Source organism: Pinus tabuliformis, chromosome 2_1 (genome assembly GCF_031772625.1).
Source record: "Pinus tabuliformis cultivar Carrire ecotype Pingquan chromosome 2_1, CPIR1, whole genome shotgun sequence".
Lineage (NCBI taxonomy): Eukaryota > Viridiplantae > Streptophyta > Pinopsida > Pinales > Pinaceae > Pinus > Pinus tabuliformis.
In genome coordinates this window covers 486,189,811-486,212,257 of record NC_142299.1, presented here as the reverse complement: position 1 = coordinate 486,212,257, position 22,447 = coordinate 486,189,811, and the positions used below count along the sequence as shown (strand labels likewise).

Below are 22,447 nucleotides of genomic sequence, written 5' to 3'. Positions count from 1 at the left end.
TGGATTTTTCACATGGTATTAGAGTAGTGCAGGTGAAGCAAGAAGAACAGTGCTAGAAAACCCAACGCTGAGCAGAGAAGGGAGATCGAAAAAGCTGTAGGAGGTAGCAGTTCGAATCCCTAGAGGGGTTTGCGCAGTCCAGAAGAGCAAATCGATCTAGCGCAGGGGTGATGCAGTTCCTCAGAGAGATCCACGCAGGTCCATGCAGTCACTGCGCAAGGGCAACGTAGTAGTAGCAAAAGAACTCGTTGGTTCAGTTGCTGGATCAACCGGGACTTGCAGTGTAGAGTGTGGTAATCTCACTAATTTCTTTTGCCGAGTGATATTCTCTGTTCTGAATTGCTAGCAAGGCATCCAAAGGTTGTGTTCAGAAATACTTTTTCTTAATAATAAAAACCCTCAGATCTGCTGCATTGGTTTTCCCGCATTGGGTTTTTCCGGGGACATTTGTCCATAAACAACTGTCATTTGTGTTGTATCTTTCTTTATTGTTCAGTTTCTTGTTTCGGCATATTATTTAATTGGTGTAGGCTGCAATGTATGTATTTCGATGTTTGCCATAGGATACTGCAAATAACTTGTTCATGTAAATCTAACAAGTAGGAGAAATATCATCAATTGTTGTAGTGGGGATTCCAATTTATGGAATATTCGCAGGGGGTAGTCCCTATGGAATGAGGTGAAGGAAAGTAAGTTGGGAAATCAACTTACCTAGGAGACACAGATGAGTGGGGTAGCCACTTGGTTGGAATTAAGTAAGAGTCACAAATTCTTGCTTCTTCTGAATTGAAACCAAATGATCGGATTGACACTCGTTGCTCGAATGGTTGACTAACCTATGTGAGATGCTTATGCAAGAGATTATGAGTGACTGCTATCTTGGATTAAGATTGGTTAGATTACTTAAGTACTTATTTGAGATTTATCTTAAGAGTACTTAACAATGTTATGATGCAATCTTAAACAAGATAAGCTTCAAAAGATACACGTGTAAACTTCAAGTAACCAATTCACCAATTAACACAAGATGTTATGCCAAGCTATGAGATCAATGAGATTAGCCAATTTCAGATGTATCTCAACAATAAATATTCAAAAAATTTAGACTTGATCAATGTTATAAAAACAGTAAGAAAATGTTAAACCAACAATGCTTATGCTTGCCCAAGATCACAAAAATATGCCAACTCAGAAAATATGTATGTTAGCTTTCTCAAAACAAAATATATCTTTAATTAAAATTTCAGATCTAAAGTATAATTTGCAACATTAAGTTAACCAACAGATTAGCAAATAGTGATGTCAACTCCAATGCCCAAAAATGCCTAAGAAAAATCAATTTTTAGGATTTGTTTTAGGGTTGGACTAAGAAGATTTAAGATCTGATATACTTATTTCAGCAGTGAAACAATGGTAGATCAACAAGATAAAATTGCCAGAAATAGATAACCAATATTTCTAGAAATGGCAAAATACACCAAAATTTGAAAATTTTCAATTTGAGGATTTTAGGAGAGTTTGATTTAGAAATTTTCAGAACTGATAAGTTTATGACAACAATATATTAATGACAGATCAACAGACATAAAATACTATAGATAATTCCCACAATGTCTAAAAATAGCAAGTTTGGCCAAAAAACTGAAAACTCAGATTTTTTAGACTTTAATTAGGAATCTAGGATGTGATTCAGAAATGTTCAAATATTATTTTTACAGTTATGTGGAAATTTCCAGCAATCTAGAATGTCAGATCTATGTCAAATTAGAGATGCCCAAGTGGCAAAAAATTGTGAAAATGAAGATTTTGCAATTCTAAACAGTTTTGACCATATAGAATTTGATTCTAGGGCCTAATTATTTGTGATTTAATTGTTGTAATGAAACTGAAGCAAAATGAGGGTTTGGAGGTCAAACCCTAAGCCCAAGGCCTTGAAGGTTCCACTGTTGAAAATCGTTGAAATTTTGTGATTACCTTGCCGTTTGCTAAATATGAATCTTGAGACCTTAATCTTGCAAAACTAGCAAGTATTTAGTTTTAAAATTTTAGTTTAGGGTTTTGGGTCAATTTTGGGGCAAAAGAGGCCAAGAATTGGAGTACAAGGCTAAGGAAAGTCAATTTATGGGGATAAAAGGGTTGAAATGATAGATTAGGCGCTGAAATGGCAAGAGGAGGCCAAAAATTGAAAATCTGTGTCTCAAAAATTTTCAGATCTGTATTTTGCCATCAAATTTTCAGTAAATAGCCCTACAAAATTGTCTAGAGACTAGATCTTACCCTCAAGGGCTTAGATCTATCTCTTCCCTAACTTGATCCCTTGATTCAACCTGCAAAAAATGAAATAAAAACACCCAAAACCCAAATATATACAAAATGGATCTAAAATCCCAATCCAAGTTAGAAAAAATAAATTGCAATTACAATTTACAATTTAATTTACAAATTATATATGGGTTTTTAAATGGATTTTGAGAAAATATTTTTTTCAATATTTTTTACTTGAAAGAATGACTAAAATGCTTTAGAAAAATTAATGATTCACTATAGCCCAAGCGAAGATTAAATCCACCATATAAAAAACTAGAGATCCAAGCAACAATGATTCTTGCCCAAGTTTGTGAAGTTGGAGGCCATGACTGAAGTACCTGCAAGTACTATGTATTTATCTCAAAAAATAATCTATTAGATCACATGGGGAATCAAACCATCTAAGATTAGCCTAAAACTATGAATAGTGTGAATCTATCTCCATCTAATGAGAAAAACAGATCTTACCAATATTTAACACAACATAGTGATGCTCGTAATCAACACATACCACAAATCAATAAGCAAGAACACCTTGAATTACACTCCAAAGTCTTTTATTATGATGGAAAAAATAGTTCCCAGCGGGACAATAGTTTACATAATGCTTCAACAACAATTCTAGTCAGAGATCAAGATGACTAGAGACTCAAATGACTCTAATTTATAGATAAATCCTCTAAATGGAAAAATAACTGCTAGTTTCTTTGATCCTTGTCAAAATAATTTTGGTCGTTGATAAATAATTCAAGATCTTTTAATCTTAGCCTTTGATTTCTTATTTTTGAGGAATTTTCTAATTTATCATTTAATTCCATTTTAATTAACTCAAAATTAATTATTTAGCCTTAATTTCCTCAAAAAGTTGACTTTGACTTAACCAGTGAGGTCTAAGGGTCCAAATTTTCTTGAAAAAGACAATATTCCTTTGGTGGAAAACCTTTAAAAATTGATTCTTTCAAGACCCACGAATTTTTCTATTTGGAGAATTTATTTTCCTAGATGATTCAATTTTGCCTCTATTTAATTAATTTTTTGGCTTAGGATTTCATTTTATTTTGCCAGAAAAATTAACTAATTTACACGTGATGGATTAATTATTTTTCCAACCCTCTAATACATATGATTTTTCTTTTACGAGGCTCAAAAAGGGAATACATATTCGTCTTAGACCTTCAAGACACATAACTCATTTGCGATTCAATATGATCTAGTAAACCAAGCGATTTGTAATAAAATAATTTAACCAATGAGCTTAAATTATTTCTAAACCACTTTTATATCAAACTTGACTAAAACACTAGGACTCCCTTAATAATTTGACAATAAATTTCACTCTAGCTTTGGGGGTTTACGCTGGAGGGAAAAAACTCTTCTGATTAGCTGTGTCGAAAAACACAGGTAATCAGTGATGTTAAAAAACCTCCTAGGATGGAATTATTCATCAAATTATAGGCTTACCTAGGTTGTTACACAGACTCATGGTTTTACTGAGATCATTTACAATATATAACTTGTAGAATGAGATGACTATGACACAAGGACTGTTGATATGTGATCCGATCCTTGTTGAAAAAATTGGTACTTCCGCTTCCTTGGAACTTTGACAATTTGAGTGCAACATTTGGCTCCATATGGGGACACATTGCTTCCAAGAAGTAATGTGAGAACCCAAGAATCCTGCATCCAAGGAAACAAAAGTCCATCAAATAGATATCCATTCAACATCGAAATCATCATGCATATATAAAAAATACTGCTAGAATAGAATATCTATCTTAACAAACTGAAATATAAAAAAAACATAATAGAATTGCTGAAAGTAAAACTACCTAATTGACATGAAACAAAAGGGAATAGGTTAAAGATACTATACAAAACGATGCTCATGGCATCAGATGCCCTCAACATAGTGCATACTAAGCATCTACCGACTTTTCGACATGTCTGTGGGTTACTTCTTAAATGTGCCATGCTGAATTCTGAAAATGCTAGCACTGTGACTCATTTGAATATCACGCTGCTCTCGACCATCAAATGCATCAAACTTCTTCCTTTTTCTTTTCTTCTGCCTTATACTTTTCTTCATGGTGGGCTGTGATGTCAATAATGAGACCACTGTAGATATCTTGTCCCGATTCTGAGAATCCCTGGATGAAGAAGTATGCCCAATCTTATTTTGTATGTACTCGGTCAAAGGTGACACATAAGCCTGATCATTCTTAGCTTCTTTTTCAATTTTGGTACTTCCAGTTGACCTGTATTGAGTAGGGCAAGTAACCTCCTGGCAATGAGATGAGAACTGCTCTGGCCCACTGGGAGACTGTGAGTTGTGAAAAACCCTTTGTGATGCCCCTCTGAATCCTTCGGCTCGAGCTGAAGTCTCGGAATCTGTATCTTTTCCATCATTTGCAGCTCATTCTTAAGAATGGTCTTTTCAATTCTAACGACATTCATTTGGTTAGAGTGTTCAACCTTTAGAGCATTGATTTCTTTGGCATGGCTTTCCTTCATGGTAAAAAACTTATCCTGAAGGCATATATTATCGACTTCCATATCCTTAATTACTTTGTCATTATCTACTTTTATGGTAATCAAATGATCTTGCATTGGACATCATAGCTTCCATCTCTTGAGCACACTTTTCTTCTATAGCTGACAACTCGCTCTAAAAACTTATTTCCATGTCCTTTATCAATTTATCATGATTTACTTGAATAAAATTCATTTGTTCTTTATGATTTGCTTCCATGCTGATCAAATAACTTTGTATGGAAGCCATTTGATTAGAATGATTAATTTCCAGGGTTTTTGGCTTCTTACCATGTTGCTCTTCTATGGTTAATAATTTGTCTTGAAGACTGACCTCCCTGTCATGAATAGAGCTGATTTCTTTCTTATGACTTTCTTTTATGGAGCTTAGCTCCTCAACATGTTCCTTTTCTATGGTATCCACCATGTTCTGAAAGTTGATCCTTTGATTATATTGAGCAACTTCCATTCCCTGTAACCTGTTTCCCACGAAACTCATTTCTCTGGCATGATTTACTATTAGTTTTGCTTGACGAAAATGCATGTCTTTAATCATTTGAGTTAATTCCTTAACAAGACGCTTATCATTTTCCTTTTCATTGTCAAAATGATTAATTTGGTTACTGGTCCCTGCCTCTATACTATTGAAAATTCTTCTTGCGATGGCACAAGTGGATTCATCACGACAATGATTACAATATTACACATTCTCTTGATCACTAACATGGTGTAATTGATTCTCTTGCATCTTCTATGAGATTCTGCATATCAGCAAATTGTTTATCCTCCTTAACTTGTATTTTTTTAACAATCTCTATTAATTCTTTAACCTTGTCTTCCTCTTCTAGAGGATCACGAGGATAACCTTGAGTATTAGCACAACGAAAAGGGATGGACAAGTCATCCATGATGACTTGCTAATGGATGTCAGAGAGAGATCCCTGTTTAAGAAAATCAAGAGATCCACAATAAGCGAGTTTCTAGTAGAAATTCTTGCAAAAAATGAAAGAAGTGGAGTCGCCACTCAAACAAGAAACTGACCCAAATGTTCAGGGGCTAAAGTCCAAATAGAGGAGTGAACAAGGTGATAAGGAGATTAGTGAATGTGGTGTCAAGAAGATGAAAATGGATCAGAGGATTACGAAGATTATGAGAATGTCATCAACACCAAGGTCCAATAAATTGGTTCCCAATGACAACGCCAAAAAATAATGTCACCCGGATTGTACAGGCACCGCGACAATGCTCAGGACGGGGGTTGCCACTCTGATCCTCGCCGACTCCATTCTAGCTGTCTCCCAACAACATGCTATGGGGGGTAGTCCATATGGAATCAGGTGAAGGAAAGTAAGTTGAGAAATCAACTTATCTGGTAGACACAGATGAGTGGCAACAGTAAGTTAACCCATAGATCAACAAATAATGATGTCAGCGCTAATGCCCAAAAATGCTTAAAAATAGTAAAAATTGCCAAACTTGGGGAAAAATGAATTTATAGGATTTTTTTAGGGTTGGACTAAGAAAATTTTAGATCTAATATACTTATTTCAATAGTGAAACAATGGCAGATCAACAAGATAAAATTGCTAGAAATAGATAACCAATATTTCACGAAATGACAAAATACACTAAAACTTGAAAATTTCCGATTTGTGGGCTTTAGGAGAGTTTGATTCTGCAATTTTCAGAACTAATAAGTTTATGGCAACAATATATTAATGACAGATCAACAGACTAAAAATACTACACATAATTCCCACAATGTCTAAAAATAGTAAGTCTGCCCAAAAAAATGAAAATTCAGATATTTTAGACTTTAATTAGGATGTGATTAAGAAATGTTCAGATGTGATTTTTACAATTATGCAGAAATTTCCAGCGAGCTAAAATGTCAGATCTAGGTCAAATTAGAGATGGCCAAGTGGCAAAAAATTGTGAAAGAAAGATTTTGCAATTCTAAACAATTTTGACCATATAGGATTTGATTTTAGGGCCTAATTATTTGTGATTTAATTGCTGTAATGAAACTGAAGCAAAATGTGGGTTTGAAGTAGTGTGGAAAAAGTCTGGAAAAAATCGGGATTAAATCCCCAAAATGCAATTTTTTTGGCTCGTCGATTAAATCCGCTGACTTTTTGCCGATTTTTTCCCAGTTGAAAAAGTCGGGATTAAATCAGGACTTTTTCCAAAAAATTGTGAATGAGGTAGTTTCTTTAACAATTTCTTTTTTTGAAAAATCAGGATTTTATTGAAAAAGTCCGGATTTTTTAGAAAATGAATATTTTTGTATTTTTTTAATTTTGCTGACTTTTTGCCGACTTTTTCAAAAAACTCCTGACTTTAACGACTTTTTCAACTTTTGGATCCGTGCCGATTTAATCCCGACTTCGACTTTTTCCACATTGGTTTGAAGGTCAAACCCTAGGGCCAAGGCCTTGAAGATCTCACTGTTGAAAATCATTGAAATTTGGGATTACCTTGCCGCTTGTTAGATATGAATTTTGAGACCTTAATTCTGTAAAACTACCAAGTTTTTATCCTTAAAACTTCAGCGTAGGGTTTTAGGTCAATTTTGAGACAAAAGAGGCCAACAATTGGAGAACAAGGCTAAGGACAACCAATTTGTGGGGATAAAAGGGTTGAAATGATAGATCGGGCATTGAAATGATAGAGGAGGCCAAAAATTGAAAACCCGTCTCGAAAATTTCTTGATCTGAATTTTGTTGTCAAATCTTCAGTAAATAGCCCTACAAAATTGTCGAGAGACTAGATCTTACCCTCAAAGACCTAGATCTATCTCTTCTCTCATTTGATCCCTTGATTCAACCTGCAAAAAATGAAAATAAAAACACATACGTAAACTCCAAATATACAAAATAGATCTAAAACCCCAACCCAAGTTAGAAAAAATAAATTACAATTACAAATTACAATTTAATTTACAAAATATACATGGGATTTTAAATGGATTTCGAGAAAATAGTTTTTTCAATATTGTTTACTTCAAAGAATGACTAAAATGCTTTAGAAAAATTAATGATTCACTATAGCCCAATGGGAGATTAAATCCACCACATAAAAAACTAGAGATCCAAGCTATAGTGATTCTTGCTCAAGTTTGTGCACTTGGAGGCCAAGGACTGAAGTACTTGTGAACATTGTATTTATCTCAAAAAAGAATCTGTTAGATCACATAGGGAATCAAACCACCTTAGATTAGCCAAAAACTGTCAATAGTATGATTTCATCTCCATCTAATGAAAAAACTTATCTTACCAATATTCAACACAATATAGAGATGCCCGTAGTCAGCACATATCACAAATAAATAAGCAAAAACACCTTGAATTGCACTCCAAAGTCTTTTATTATGATAGAAAAAATAATTCCCAACAGGACAATAGTTTACATAATGCTTCAACAACGATTCTAGTCAGAGATCAAGATGACTAGACTCAAATGACTCTTTAATTTATAGATAAATCCTGCAAATGGAAAAATAACGACTAGTTTCTTTTATCCTTGTCAAAAAAATCTTGGCCGTTGATAAATATTTCCAGATTTTTTAATCTTGACCTTTGATTTTTTATTTTTGAGGGATTTTCGAATTTATCATTTAATTCCATTTTAATTATCTCAAAATTAATTGTGTAGAGCTAATTTCCCAAAATATTTGACTTTGATTTAACCTCTAAGGTCGAAAGGTCCAAATTTTCTCGAAAAAGACAATATTCCTTTGGTGGAGGACCTTTAAAAATTGATTCTTTCAAGACCCACAAATTTTTCCATTTGGAGAATTTATTTTCTTAGACGATTTAATTTTGACTCTAATTGATTAATTTTCTGACTTAGGATTTAATTTTATTTTGCCAGAAAAATTAACTAATTTACATATGAGGGGATTAATTATTTTTTCAACCCTTTAATATATATGATTTCTCTTTTACAAGACTGACAGAGGGAATACACAATCGTCTTAGACCCTCAAGACACATAACTCATCTGCGACTCAATATGATCTAGTAAACCAAGTGATTTGTAATAAAATAATTTAGCCAATTAGCTTAAATTATTGTCAAACCACTTTTACATGAGACTTGATTAAAACATTAGGATCCATCTAATAATTTGATAATAAATTTCACCCTAGCTTTGGGGGTTTAAGCTAGAGGGAAAAAACTCTTTTGATTAGCCTTGTCGAAAAACACAGGTAATCAGTGACGTTAAAAGACTCCTAAGATGGAATATGTTATCAAATTATAGGCTTGCCTAGGTTGTTACACAGAGTCATGGTTTTACTAAGATCATTTACAATATATAAATTGCAAAATGGGATGACTGACACAGGGACTGCTGATATGTGATCCGATCCTTGTTGAAAAAAATGGTACTTCCGCTTCTTTGGAACTTTGACAATTTGAGTGCAACATTCCGTAAGCGCCATAGGAGAAGTGATCTCATTAAGGAAATAAATCTACAAGATAAAGATATTAAAAGAAGAAGGAATAGCTTCATACTTTATGAGGGTGTTAGAAATAAGGAAACCAACTCCAAGAGTTGGGAGAAATAATGTCCGACAAGGAAATGACTTACCATAGTGCCCAATGCACTACCAGAGGAATGAGGTAAATTCACATCAAGCATCCATGGGAAGAAGGAAGTTAATCCATTCAATGAACTATGGCCATTTTGCAAAATCAAGGAAACCAGGCTGAAGACAAAAATCGATGTAGGATCAAGCAAGCAAGCTCAAACATTTGCTGCCATGGCTAGAAGAAAAGGGAAGTTTGGGAAGCTTGGTCCTCAAAAAAAGAAGAACATGTCGAAGGTTCAATGCTATGGCTGTCATGAATATGGGAACTACAAGAGAGATTTTCCAAAGCTCAAAAGTGACAACAATAAAAGAGGAAGGGAAAAAGCCCATATCATTGAAGAAGTGGAAGACGCTGAAAAGAAGAAATCCAAGGAGGAAGTAAAAGATCTCTACTATGATTGAGATAGTTTTCCTCACTTAGTTCTTTTCAAGTTTCTATTTCAAGTTTTCTGTTGTAAATTATAGTTATCATGGTAAGAATCATTAGAAGCATGATACGATGCATCATGGTAGGAATTGGCATGTTAGAAGCATACAATTGAAAGCAAAAGCTCGTGACATCATTAGAAAGAAGCATGAAAGATAACTGAAATAGAAGTCTATAGCAGTCACCTATAGAAGGATGTAGCTCTTGGTAACCTCATTAGAAGCACAAGTAATACTTATGAGAATAAGAAAGTCATCTAGTATAAAGCTCATCATACATTATTCAAAAGGAGCATTTGCAGGATGAGGATGATGAAGATCCTCCCTTGGAATCTTCATTGGATAGACCATTATTTCTTACTTTAATAGTTCATGGTTTTACTATCTCAATCTTCAGATTTTCCTTACTCCTCTCCATCGAAATAGTAGTATCACTTGTTTTTAAGCCCCTTAGCTGTATTTTCAGTCTGGTCTATTTCTCTATGTAAGAAGCAGTCTTGTGCATCTGTTACTATGTTGTGTTCCTTGGGTTCTTCATTTCAATTTGCTTCGATTTGCGGTGCTTTCTTTTTATAACAAATTTTCAGGATTATATGTAAAGTTATATCTCAGCTTGGTAGTCTCATTGGCTTGTATTTTGTGTTCATAGTTTAGCATTTATCTTTGACTTGGCTGCTCTCTTTACAAAATTGATTTATGAAATGTACTTTAAAAGGTAAAAAAACACTTCTCTCTTAAATTGATAAATGGTTTTGTCATAGCAGCATATGCGAGGACACTGAACACTGGTTATTGATGTCTAGTATTGCAAAAAAATTCATCAAGAATGGGGTAAAGCTTCATCCACGTGCTTATGACACATGGATTTCTTCCGCAGCCAAATTAGGTAAATATTTCTTACTTTAGAGATGGATTGTTGGTTACATGTTATGTAGTGTTTTTTACATTTTCCTCTTAGAATATGTAATCTCTTATCAGAATTTTTGGGTTTGTCTTATTAAAACTAGTGCATGAAGCTAACTTTTCTATATTGCTTGTTTTCTTTTCTGACTACTGGGACCTGAAGGAAAAGGATTTTCATATTTCTTGTTATTAATTGCAAGTGCAAAGTCTAGGTGTTTAGCTGCTGTCTTTTAAAGTTCCCATTACAATAGAGTTTTATCTCAAGTTCTTTGGGTGCATATTCTAATCCAATGACCTGTCTATCATTTATGTGCCTCTAGTTAAATTGGCCATTGATACTGTCAGGTTCTTCATAAGTTTATCGTGAGTCAACAAGTGAATGAACAATGTGGCGTTGGAATTCACAAAGAGATAGTAGATCTATGGTAAACACTTCAGCAAACCTTGACTCAGACAAGTAAAACACAACATATTTATATAAGAACAGTGTAGTGTTGAAATTCACAAAGAAATAGTGGATATATGGTATTGGTGAGAAATTCAGCAGACCCTGGCCCAGACAAGTAAAACACAACCGATTTATGTGAGCAGTCCATGTTGATCACAAAAGAGATGAGCCCATACCAGAGTGCTCTGAAGAGGACTAATTGAGCTTAAGAGAGAAATCTGACAAAGTAAGATAAATTGCTGCATAATCCAGACGTGCAAGCATTCAATAGAGGTGCACTATGGAGAAGAAATATGAAGTTTGTGGTCAAAAGAATCAATCACTTATAACTCCAGGATGATACAACAGACTCACGAGTCATAAGTTGTGTAACACAAATTGAGCTTGTGGTGCCTTCCCCTAAATGGGGTTATGGACCCACATAGGTTGGCGTTAGCTCTTAGAATAATATAAAAAATGTCGACTAGGTCGGCTGTTAAACCATAATCTGGCAATGCGTAATGAGGGAGCTTAACCATATTGTCAAATAACAGTACGTGAAGATTGCCGTCATTTCAACATGTAGGCTATGGCCCATTACATGTAGTCTTTGAAGCATTCATTTTAATTGCACTGATAATTAGTGAATCTATAAATGGAAGATTGGTAGTTATGAAATAATTCAACGAAGTAAACATATGCTATTTGTATGTCAGTTCTTGTTAAGATTATTGTTAATGTAATAACATAATTAGAATGGCAGTTATTTGAGACGAAGTGCTAGACTAGAAGAAATTTTCAAGGTCTTTAAAAGTAAAAAGAGATAAATAGTTACAAATATTTCAGTTATGACATTTTTTTCATCCATGTATTTCGAGAACAAAACATGGACGCGGATGCCCTGTCCAAGATTGGGATCCCTGTCTGCCCTGGCAGAATGTTTTTTGAACTTTTGATAGATAGTTACATTCATAATTTGGGCTCTTTTGAATTCTGAAAGTCCTGTTGGATATTCTCTGGCCTGTTTTGTGATCGAGAATAGTCCCTGAGAATAGAATTGGAGAACTGGAGGTACATTATTCGACAACTTGTGGAATTTGTTGCTTGTCTATTAGTTGCTGTGCATTCTTTTGCCAGTTCGTTAAAGATATAATCTCAACTATGGAAATACAAAAGACAGAAATATCACTCCTTGATCAAGAGATGCTGTTTGATACCGGATCCGTCCACCCCGGGAAATGGATCTGCGGATCCGCGAATCCCTGGATCGGACACGGATTCCGATCCTGATTCACCTGGATTCGCTTAGGATAATCCGCTGCAGAACAGATCTTTAGCTAGTGAAACGTACCCTGGCAGCGCCCTAACCCCCGACGGCTGTTTGCTGGAAGCTGACAATGTATCACCTCTGTAAATGCATGAATGAGTGACAGTATGTGCAGCTAAAATGAGAGAATTCATAAGAGTATGAGAGAGATAATGCATGAAAGTGATGGCGGAGATGACCACGGGCGGTTGTTATTGATATTGTTGTTTTCATTATAACTTCATAGCTATGCTATATTTTAATTATACTAATTTAAACATAACTTTATACGGATGTTATATTTTATTTATATTATTTTAAAAATATTACAACTTTATAGAGTAATTTTATATATATTGTATATATATATTGTATATAGCGTTTTTGGATTACGTGAATGACTTACTTAACGCAGTTGAATTGATATCTAATATAATGCACTGCGTAAACCCCCATACTTAAATATAGGTAAATTATTCAAAATATATAGAATATGGAATCTGTTATTTTATTGTTTATATATATTATAAATTAATTATTTAAAATATATTAAATTTTGTAGATGAATGTCTTTCCGGTTAATCCACATCTAATCTATCAAATTTGTTAGGTCCATGTTTTAGAAGTTTATAGATTATACGTCATATTAAGCTTTATGTATTATAATTTTTTATTTAATTTATATAAAGTAATCATGTATTAGCTTAATATTATTTATCGTTTAATTATTCCTATATATTATAAGATTAGAATTATTTTTCATAAATTAATTAATGTATTATAAATCGCACTGTGGAGTTTGAAACGAATAAGGTGAAATCTAAATACAATGTGACAACGAAACTATATATATATATATATATATATATATATATATGAAATGAAATGATATGATATGATATTTTAAGGTCCACGAGACTAAAAATAGTCTATGAGATCATTAGTTCTCTGTTTTTCGCTCTTTGCAATTCAGTTTTTTTCCAATTCCAATTGATGATGCACTGACTCAACTTTCTAACAATCTCCTTGCTAAAAAGACAATGCCAAGAAACTAATGCTAACATGTTCTCATAACTTTTTTTGATGTCTTTGAATGCATCACATTCCAAAATGAAATGTTTTTTCCGATTCCACAGCCCCAGACGTGCAAAATGTGCACACTTTTTCTTCCCAAGCTTCTTTAAGCCTTTTCCACTGCCCTGTTTCACACCGAAGTTGATGTGAGTTGGTTCTTAATTGAGCAATAAGAACTTTTGCCCTCCACGAAATGCTAGCTCCAATGAACTCTTTTTGTTGTAAATCACACATAGGGTTGAATTCCTCAATGTAATATTTCTTCTTTCTACCCAACTCTTTTCCCCATACCTTTTTACGAAACTTCTCCATAACAAAATCCTTTAGCTCCTTGCTATTTGTGGGACAAGCATTGAGGTAGATATCCCATTTTTGCATCCATGTGTAGTTTTGTTTCATCCATGTTTTTTTTCTTTCACTGATGCCTTCATTGAAGATAACATTAGGCCATCTACCTACTCTCATTTGTTCAATTATTTTTAGGTATCTTATGAGTTGCACCATAGCAATTGCTTCAATGGAAGTTGCTCTTGTTTCACTAAACATTATCTCATAAGGTACCAAACTTTTTATTTTGAACTTGCTCATGCTCAAGCGTTTTTGGATTTTCTCAATTTGTTTCCATTTTGAAACGGGAGTGCTGCTAGCCCACAATTCACACCTATATAGCATCACTAGACAAAATAAGAGTCCAAAAAGCACTTTAATCGTTTTTCAATCTCATAATTCTGCGTCTCTACATCTATTTTGAAGAGCATATAATGCTTTCCACCCTCCTAAAATTCTCTTCTTTTTGCAGTGCTCCCAATTGAGTTTGTTGTTGAAATCAACCCCAAGGAACTTGTACTCCTTTACTTTTTCAAGAATGTTGTTTTCAAAGAAGAAAGTATATTGGCTCTGCTTCTTTTTATTAGGAAAAATCATTATTTTGGTCTTGCTAGTATTGACTTGCATCCCCACTGCTCTACAAAAATGCTCAAGGGCATATAAATGCATTCGCAATCCATGGGCCGATTTAGAAATCAATACAATATCATTAGCATACAAAGAAGCTTTATCACAAAGCCCCCAACCGAACACCATCTCCACCTTGCAGATTTAGCCACTCTTCCAATTTATCAATAGATAGACCAAAAAGATTGGGTGATAGAGGGCAAACTTGCTTGACTCCAATGTCACTTCTAAAGCTTTCTGAAATAGCTGCTAAGGTTCTAATTTTGACTTTCACTTCTTCATAAAGTCTATGGACAATGACTCTATAATGCACAAGTATTTCGAGTTCTTCCATTCTACGCCACAACTTATCCCTAGGGCCTGTGTCAGATGTTCTTTTGAAGTCAACAAAGTAGCAAAATACTTCTTCTTTGTCCTCCCAAACCATTTCAACAATGCGTCTCAATGTGATGCCATGATGCCATGATCCACTGTAGAATGTTTCGACCTAAAACCCGTTTGTCCTCTTGCCCTCTTTTCTTTTACTTCTACCCACTTGCTAATTGTGTTTTCTACTATGCTGTCGAAAAGCTTTGCAAACAAAGGATTGATCATAATTGTTCTATAGTTGGATGGATTATTAATGTCTCCACTTTTAAAAAGGGGTATTGCCACGCTAGTTGTCTAGTGTCTTGGGAATTCTTCCTGACTGATGTTGTTGAATATTTTCATGATGTGCAGTGCAAGAGCGTTCATTCCCCATTTTAGATACTTTGATTGAAGTTCAACTAAGTCTTTTGCCTTTCCTGTTTTTAGCTTCTTAATTCCATTCTCCACCTCTTATAATGTGAAGAACTTTGAATTTGTGTTAATCATAGGGGGACTCAGCTTCAAATTCTTTTTTATCTAGTCTATTACACTTTACTACGTTATTCACCTTATATAAATTAATTAATTTTCAAATTAAAATAATTTTAAACCTATAAAGTTTAAATATAGTAAATATTATATTCTTTTTGCAAAATAATATTTAAAAATATATATAATAAATATTTATATTATACACCATATATATATAAATAACCACTTCAATAGTGACGCTAAAAACACATGTTTTAAATTAACATATTAATGAATGTGAACAATTAAAAAATACACTTCTATGTATCTTCACGCTATTGTTTGCCCAATCAATCGATGTACGAATTGATGGCCAGGTAGGTTTGTATGCTCCCCAATAAAGGATTCAATCTGTCCGTGGAATAACGAAGAAATAAGTGGTTCTTAATCTGTATGGGAACTGGAAGATCCGCCGTTTTTTCTACATTCTCTCTCTCTTCTCCTGGGCATGGGCATGGGCATTGGCATTGGCATTGGCGTATTCTTGTTCAGATCCACCGCTTCCTATATCTTCTCTGGATAGTTAGAGGGCCCTAAGAAAGATAACAACCGCAGACTATTGGAAACCGGGGAGATCATTTTCTCTTTATTTTGGATAATCTATGTTTCTGTTTAACCTCGATACACTGGAGAGCGCAAGGCTCCAACTTTAAGCAACTGCCAGCGACGGGTTGTGCTCACGTATCCAACAAAAAAATGGACGCTGACCTTTTCCGACTTCTCCCAGTGCAAAAAAAAAACGCGATTCCGTTCCCCTCTTTTACCTTTAGCGGGTGGATCCAGATCCAAAAAATTTACAACCTTCAGAAACATTTCTAAAACAGGATCCAGCGTTTCCAAAATTCTGATACGGATAAAAAAACGTTTCCATGGCGCGGATCGTACCCGTTTCCATTTCAGAAACGGGGACAATTCTAAAGACGTTTCCGGTAACTTAAGTACTATTATATTAGTTATTATTTATAAGTAGTATACTTTAACTATCAAGTATTATATGTTTTTCCATGAAATTCATGGACATGAAACGTGGAAATTTAATTTTATTGTTGTTGATGGTGGTAATCACGGTAAGTTTGAAGACATTGATTACAAACATATTAACTTTTCACATAAGCAACCAGCCCTAAGGACTTGATACCACTTGCAAATCATATTATTCAAGCACTCAAGCTAACCCATTAAATCGTAATATCAATATGATATATTATAAATATAACTATAAATTATATATTTAAAAATATATATTTTTAAAATTTTATAGAAGTTATATTTAAAAGAAATAATAATAAAAAATATATTTATGTTGATTGTTGTTGTTTCCTTGTGGTATTTGGCTTTTCAAAAATTGAGCGAATCCAGATTTGGATCCAAATTTGAATTCATATCTAAACACAGGCAACTCAAAATTCAACCATAAAGAATAGTAGAACAATGGAAAGAGAGACAATGCACAAAAGAGAGAAGATTTACCCTGTGGGAAACTCACAAAGGGAAAAATGTAGCAATCTTTTTCAATAGAGAAATTCTTTTTGTTCAATGAGAGACACACCTAGACCTATGGTCAAACTTGGTCTTCTTCTCCAAGTCAAGCTTCCCAATCTAATCCAACAATTCGCTTTACTATTTGCCCAAAAATTTAGCCTTCTGCGTCAGCGTCAGAAACTCAGTTTTCTGCGGCTTCTAACGACATCTTCAGAAGCTCAACTTTCTGCAGCTTCTTCAGAAACTCGGCTTTCTACAACAAAAACTGCCCAGAAAATCAGCAAACCAAAAAAGGAGAGAAACTATCCACACGTGCAAGCTAAAGAAGAGAGAGATAAGAGATTTCAGTCTTCTTTTCATCCTTCTTATCCTTCTCTTGGTTGCCCAGAGACTATCTTGTGTGTAAGAATGTGAATGCCCAATTGGAGGAGGTCGAGCTGCCTTTATATAGTAGCCTATCTTGGGTGAATGGATGTGTCTCTTGACCAGGGTTGACTTGACTTGGAGGGAAGTCGACTTGTCACTTTTGGAGCCAAAATTTACATTTCAAAAATACAAATTTTCAACTTTAAAAAGCCACAATGAGACTTTGACTTAAAATAAAATTTCCTTTAACTCAAGCATTTATAAATATGCTTTACAATGATAAATATAATTACATCAAGTGACCAAATGTACATTATGAAGACCGATCATAGTTACAAATTCAACAGGGGACACCCAAAAGCACCCTTTTGGGGAATCACATTCCACACACACGGCAAATGTTTTCGCTGCATCTCCCCAAAAAGAGGACATGGGGAAACGTTTACCCAGGCGTCCCCTGTCGCATCCCCATGGAACACTGGCTTTAATTGCTCAGTGCAGGTTTACCATCTTTCTCCCTCCTATTTCTCTAAATAAGACTAATCATAGCAGCACTGTTATCCAGATTAATGGAACATTTTTGTGTGTATCAGTTCACTATAAACGAAAGTGTAAAAAATGATCTTTTTTCTCAGTAATAATTCTGAATAAGGATTTTTTGCTATCCGAGTTTGGCTCAAGACCAAGTAGAATATTTACAAGGCTTCCAGTTGTTGGTCAATCTCGAATTTAATTGCTCGCTTAATGAAGCTAACCATCTTTCTTCCTCCTATGTCTCTAAATAAACCCAATCATGGCATCCCTCATTATATCCGGATAAATAAACATTTCTGTTTGTGTATAGATTGTATCGGTTCACTATAAACGAGAGTGTAAAAATGATACTACTTTCTAAATAGCAATTCTAAATAGTATCTTTTGCTGTCCCAGAATAGCTTATAAAACTTCAACGCGTTTTTCATATGTAGGCAGTAATATTTTTCAACCCTGATTGTCACTGCAGGGAATACTCAACAGGTTTGGGAAATACAGGAACTGAGGTTGCTGTTTGGGTTGCAGCATACAATTCCAAGTGCATTCTCTTGTGCCAAGGTGAAGGCTCCTGTTCTAATTATTGCGTGCACTTTAACGAGTATAGACTCTAGAGTATTGACAGATATATTGCAAGGTTGAAAAGGGGGAGGTGATATAGATTTGTTATGCTCTGCAGGCCTATCTGTTGAAGTGGCAACCTCAGGAAGCAGCTGAAGTCATTCTTGAACTCAATCAGGTAATATTATATTATACGAGTTGTATTGGATCTAGACATACAGATGAGAAAATGTGTAAATGCTGCTATCCCTGACTTGTCATAGGAGGATCTCTCTGATTCCAAGAAGAAGTGGGTTTATGAAGAACTACAATCCCTAGTGGACGAGTGGCCTGCGGAGGTGATTGCTAGGAGAGATAAAGGTCGTAGGAAGGTAAACTCAAATGTATTGTGATTTGCAGAATGAATCCTCTCTTATTCACTTTATATCGTTATATTCATCATTTATTATGAAGTTTTTTCTTGTTTACAGGCCCTTGCTACCGAGTTGAAAGATTGTATCAGTATGATGTTCAACTATCTTCTTAATAAGGGCATAAATGTTTCACTGGATGTTGAAGAGAGGTATTGCTCAAAAAGCACTAGGAGCATGGATGAAATTATACTGAGCTGAACAATGAGTCTTTGCAGGCCATGATATCAAACTCTGTCAAGATAGGTGCAAAACAAGTGAAGGTAAGTATTTAAACTTGCATGTTCAAGGAACCGGTATACATTTTTTTCCTGATCAGATCTCAACGAGTTTGAAAAATATTTCAGGGCACATATCAATCTGAGCATCAGTTATGTTCTGTTTGTAACATTCTAGACCACTGTACAATGAACATCTTTATAAAACAATTTATACTGGTGCCTTGAACATGCGATCCCTATAAGGAAATCAACCGCATATTTCCAAAATGCCGTGGTCACGTGCTATTCTTTGGGTTCGTCTTAAAATTGAATCCCGTATTTATTAAAACCTATTAGTGCTAGAAAAAAGCTATTAGTGGTGCTTGCCCAAATTTTTTTATTGGGTGCTATTCTATATTTGTTGTTAAACATAAATATTGTGCTTTCTTATTCTTATAGAATAGACTTTTCAAGGGGTTCACCCACTCGCTTCACATGCTACAATCGTTGGTGTAACACTTTTCAAAGGAAAATTTGAGAGAAAATGTACTCTGTGAAGGGAATATGTATTTTAAATACAGAGGCTTCAGGGACATTGCTGTGGCATTTACATATGATATTATCATTAAACATGTTCAAGAAAATCACGATTCAAAGTAAATTTAGCAAAATTTAGGATTCAGAATTATGTTGTTGTAGTATACATGATCTTGATGGTTTTAATATTAGTAGTTTTCTCTGACTTATAAGCAATGCAAGTTATCCGTTCCAACATGATTCAGCAGGAAAAGTTGTTATTTGAAAAATCAACAAATGGGATGTATTTGGGTCTTTGAAGATGATAAAATCAATTGATGTTTATGTTTTTATTGGGTTTAAATTGATAACCTTAGCATGGAATTTTTATAAATACTTGTATTTTTTTATTATTGGGTTTAAATTGATAACCTTACCGAATTTTTATAGACATTTATATTTTTTTATTGTTAGATCATAATTGTAGGTCGTTTATTGGTAGCTAGTTTAGTTTGTGGTTTCTAGGCCATTTTATAACTATTTAAAGTTTGTTAATCCAAATTTATCTCCACTAGATAACTATTTTGTATTTCATATATATATATGAATGATAAAATCATGTCTTTCATGATGTGTTTTCACTATACAATTTGTGTTTACTTGTTTCTTCACCAAATGAATATTGATGAAAATCAATGTTATTTTTCATCTTCTGTTAATTTTAGGTATGTTCTATGCTTAAAGAAATTTATTTCAATTTTCATAGTTAGCTCAATGTCTTTTCCAAATTAGCAATCACATCGGCATAATAGTAAATTGCATATAGAACATAAACGTAAATCATAGAAGACATGCCAAGACAAGAGGACACAAGATGTGGCGCTAGCCAGGGACAAACCCCAATGTGGGGAAACCCTTGATCAATTCTTCTTATATGTTCTTCAATAGTTCAACAGAGAGAGAGAGAGAGATAGTACATATACAATAGAAGTCAACACTTTGACTTATCTAAATAAGAGCATAGATCATCTCTAAGAAGATGATACATGAGGTAGCTGAACTCAATTGAAGACATGCCGCTTCAACTGATTCTCCAAGATGACTTCATCACTTATCATTGTGATGCACCTCACTGTGTTGCACCATGCTGCACTCGTCATCATTATGCTGCTTCTCATCATGCTTCATTAATCATGACTGTACCCGTCATTGTACTGTTGCACTATGCCGAGCTCTTCATTGCATTATGTTGCACCCAAATGCATGCTGCAATACCTCATCATCCTGGTGCTGCAATACATTCTTGTTGTTGCTAATGTCCATCATTACCATGCTGTCCCATTGCAACACCAATGTCCAGCGACACTGGTCTACACCATGCTTATGAATTGCTGCTCCTATGTGCACTTTGTTGCACTGTACAACATGTACCCATTGCTGCTCAACGAACTGATCCAAAATAGGTGAAATCTTTGACCCAACACACGACACAATTGCTGCTCCAAATTTGTTGTACTACTGTTGTGATAGTGATTGGTTAGGGCACCTCAGACTGCTGCAACAACCCTCAAACAGTCACCCAAACAACCCTTAATCTCTGCGGCCTACCCTAGTGTGAACCCTCTGCCTCCACACTGAAGATTAGGGCACAACATAACCCCAAAATAGCCCATGCTATCCCTTGCTGTGGTGGTATGGCCTGCGGCCTACCACACAGCCTTGCTATAGCTTACGACCCCTTCAAACAGAGTTTCTAGCCCACACATCAAACCCAAAACAACCCTTCTCTGCCTCGGCCCTCTAGGAAGGTACCTCGACCCTCCTAACAGCAACTCGACCTTCACAAATGACCCTGAAACAACCTCAAAAACCCACGCTGTTTTATCCCTCTTTGCTGCGGCTAAAATAAAGAATGTTTTGGGTGGCTATATCATGAACAACGTTTAGAGCAGCTTTGATATGGACAATGTATAGACTTGTGTCCACCATAAGAGTTTCCCTCCATGTAGGCTACCATATTACGATGTAGATTCTTCTCTTCATTGCCTGCATCTAGATCTAGGGCATGCCTTTTCCATGACAACATTGAGCTAGGGCATCCTCTCCTTAGGGCTGCGTAGTTTCTTAGGATCTCTTCCTCCCACCAAAAACCCAAAGACAAGTGGAGAGGAAGAGATCACAAGAAGTGTGTGTTCAAATGACTATCAAGTCACCTCCTTTTATACTAAAACTTTGAGCACATGTTGGGGTTATTTGGTTGTTGGCCTACCTTGATGAATTGTCCCATAACAAAAATAAATTCATATTTCCATGAATATTATCAGAATCAGATGATCTTTAGATCAATCCTACACCTCTCGATGAAAGGGATCCAAGTAAAATATCAGCTGCCATAAATAAGATGACCCACATGGAGTTTGGCTGTAGTTGACAATTTTAACACTCCCTCTCAACTAGGGAGAACTCCATTTGCTGATCCACTGCTGGTCTGTACTATCTCTGCCATCAACGCCCTGCCTTGCACTACTTTGCTTTGCACTGCTATGCTGTGTTGTGCTCTACTCTGCTATGTTGAACCATGAAGAAGAAGAATTTATTGAGAATGTCTCATACCATTCTCCACTGACCCGAAGTCAGTCCCATATGAAGAGATTGTGTCATACCACTCTTACTGATCCCATATCAGTTACAAAATAGATTGAGTTATGTCACTCTTACTGACCTGAAGTCAGTTTCATTGATCCCAGATCAATAGCACAAGAGAGTGTCTCAAACCATTCATACTGACCCGAAGTCAGTTTCATTGATCCTAGATCAATATCAAAAGAGAGTGTCTTAAATCACTCATACGGACCCGAAGTCAGTTTCATTGATCCGAGATCAATATCAAGAGAGTGTCTCAAATCACTCATACTGATCCCAGATCAGTTCCAAGAGAGAGTGAGCTATATCACTCTTACTGACCCGAAGTCAGTTCCA

The 22,447-nt window shown here is 35.0% G+C and overlaps 1 protein-coding gene across 4 annotated transcripts in view; it reads left to right on the top strand.

The window, feature by feature from the left end:
* Positions 1–19,530, top strand: part of LOC149201027 (uncharacterized) — a 292,878-nt gene extending 273,348 nt beyond the window's left edge. For 2 of the 4 annotated variants that reach the window (XM_089402849.1, XM_089402848.1), the window contains exons 8-12: positions 10,624–10,745; positions 18,254–18,342; positions 18,461–18,520; positions 18,606–18,713; positions 18,813–19,530. In XM_089402849.1, the coding sequence (XP_089258975.1) occupies positions 10,624–10,745; positions 18,254–18,342; positions 18,461–18,520; positions 18,606–18,713; positions 18,813–18,953 (520 nt within the window). In that variant the 3' untranslated portion in view covers positions 18,954–19,530. Of the gene's footprint in view, positions 1–10,620; positions 10,746–18,253; positions 18,343–18,460; positions 18,521–18,605; positions 18,714–18,812 lie in introns of all 4 variants that reach the window. The other 2 variants (XR_016253855.1, XM_089402847.1) reach the window with 2 other exon arrangements.
* The last annotated feature ends 2,917 nt before the right edge of the window (positions 19,531–22,447 follow it).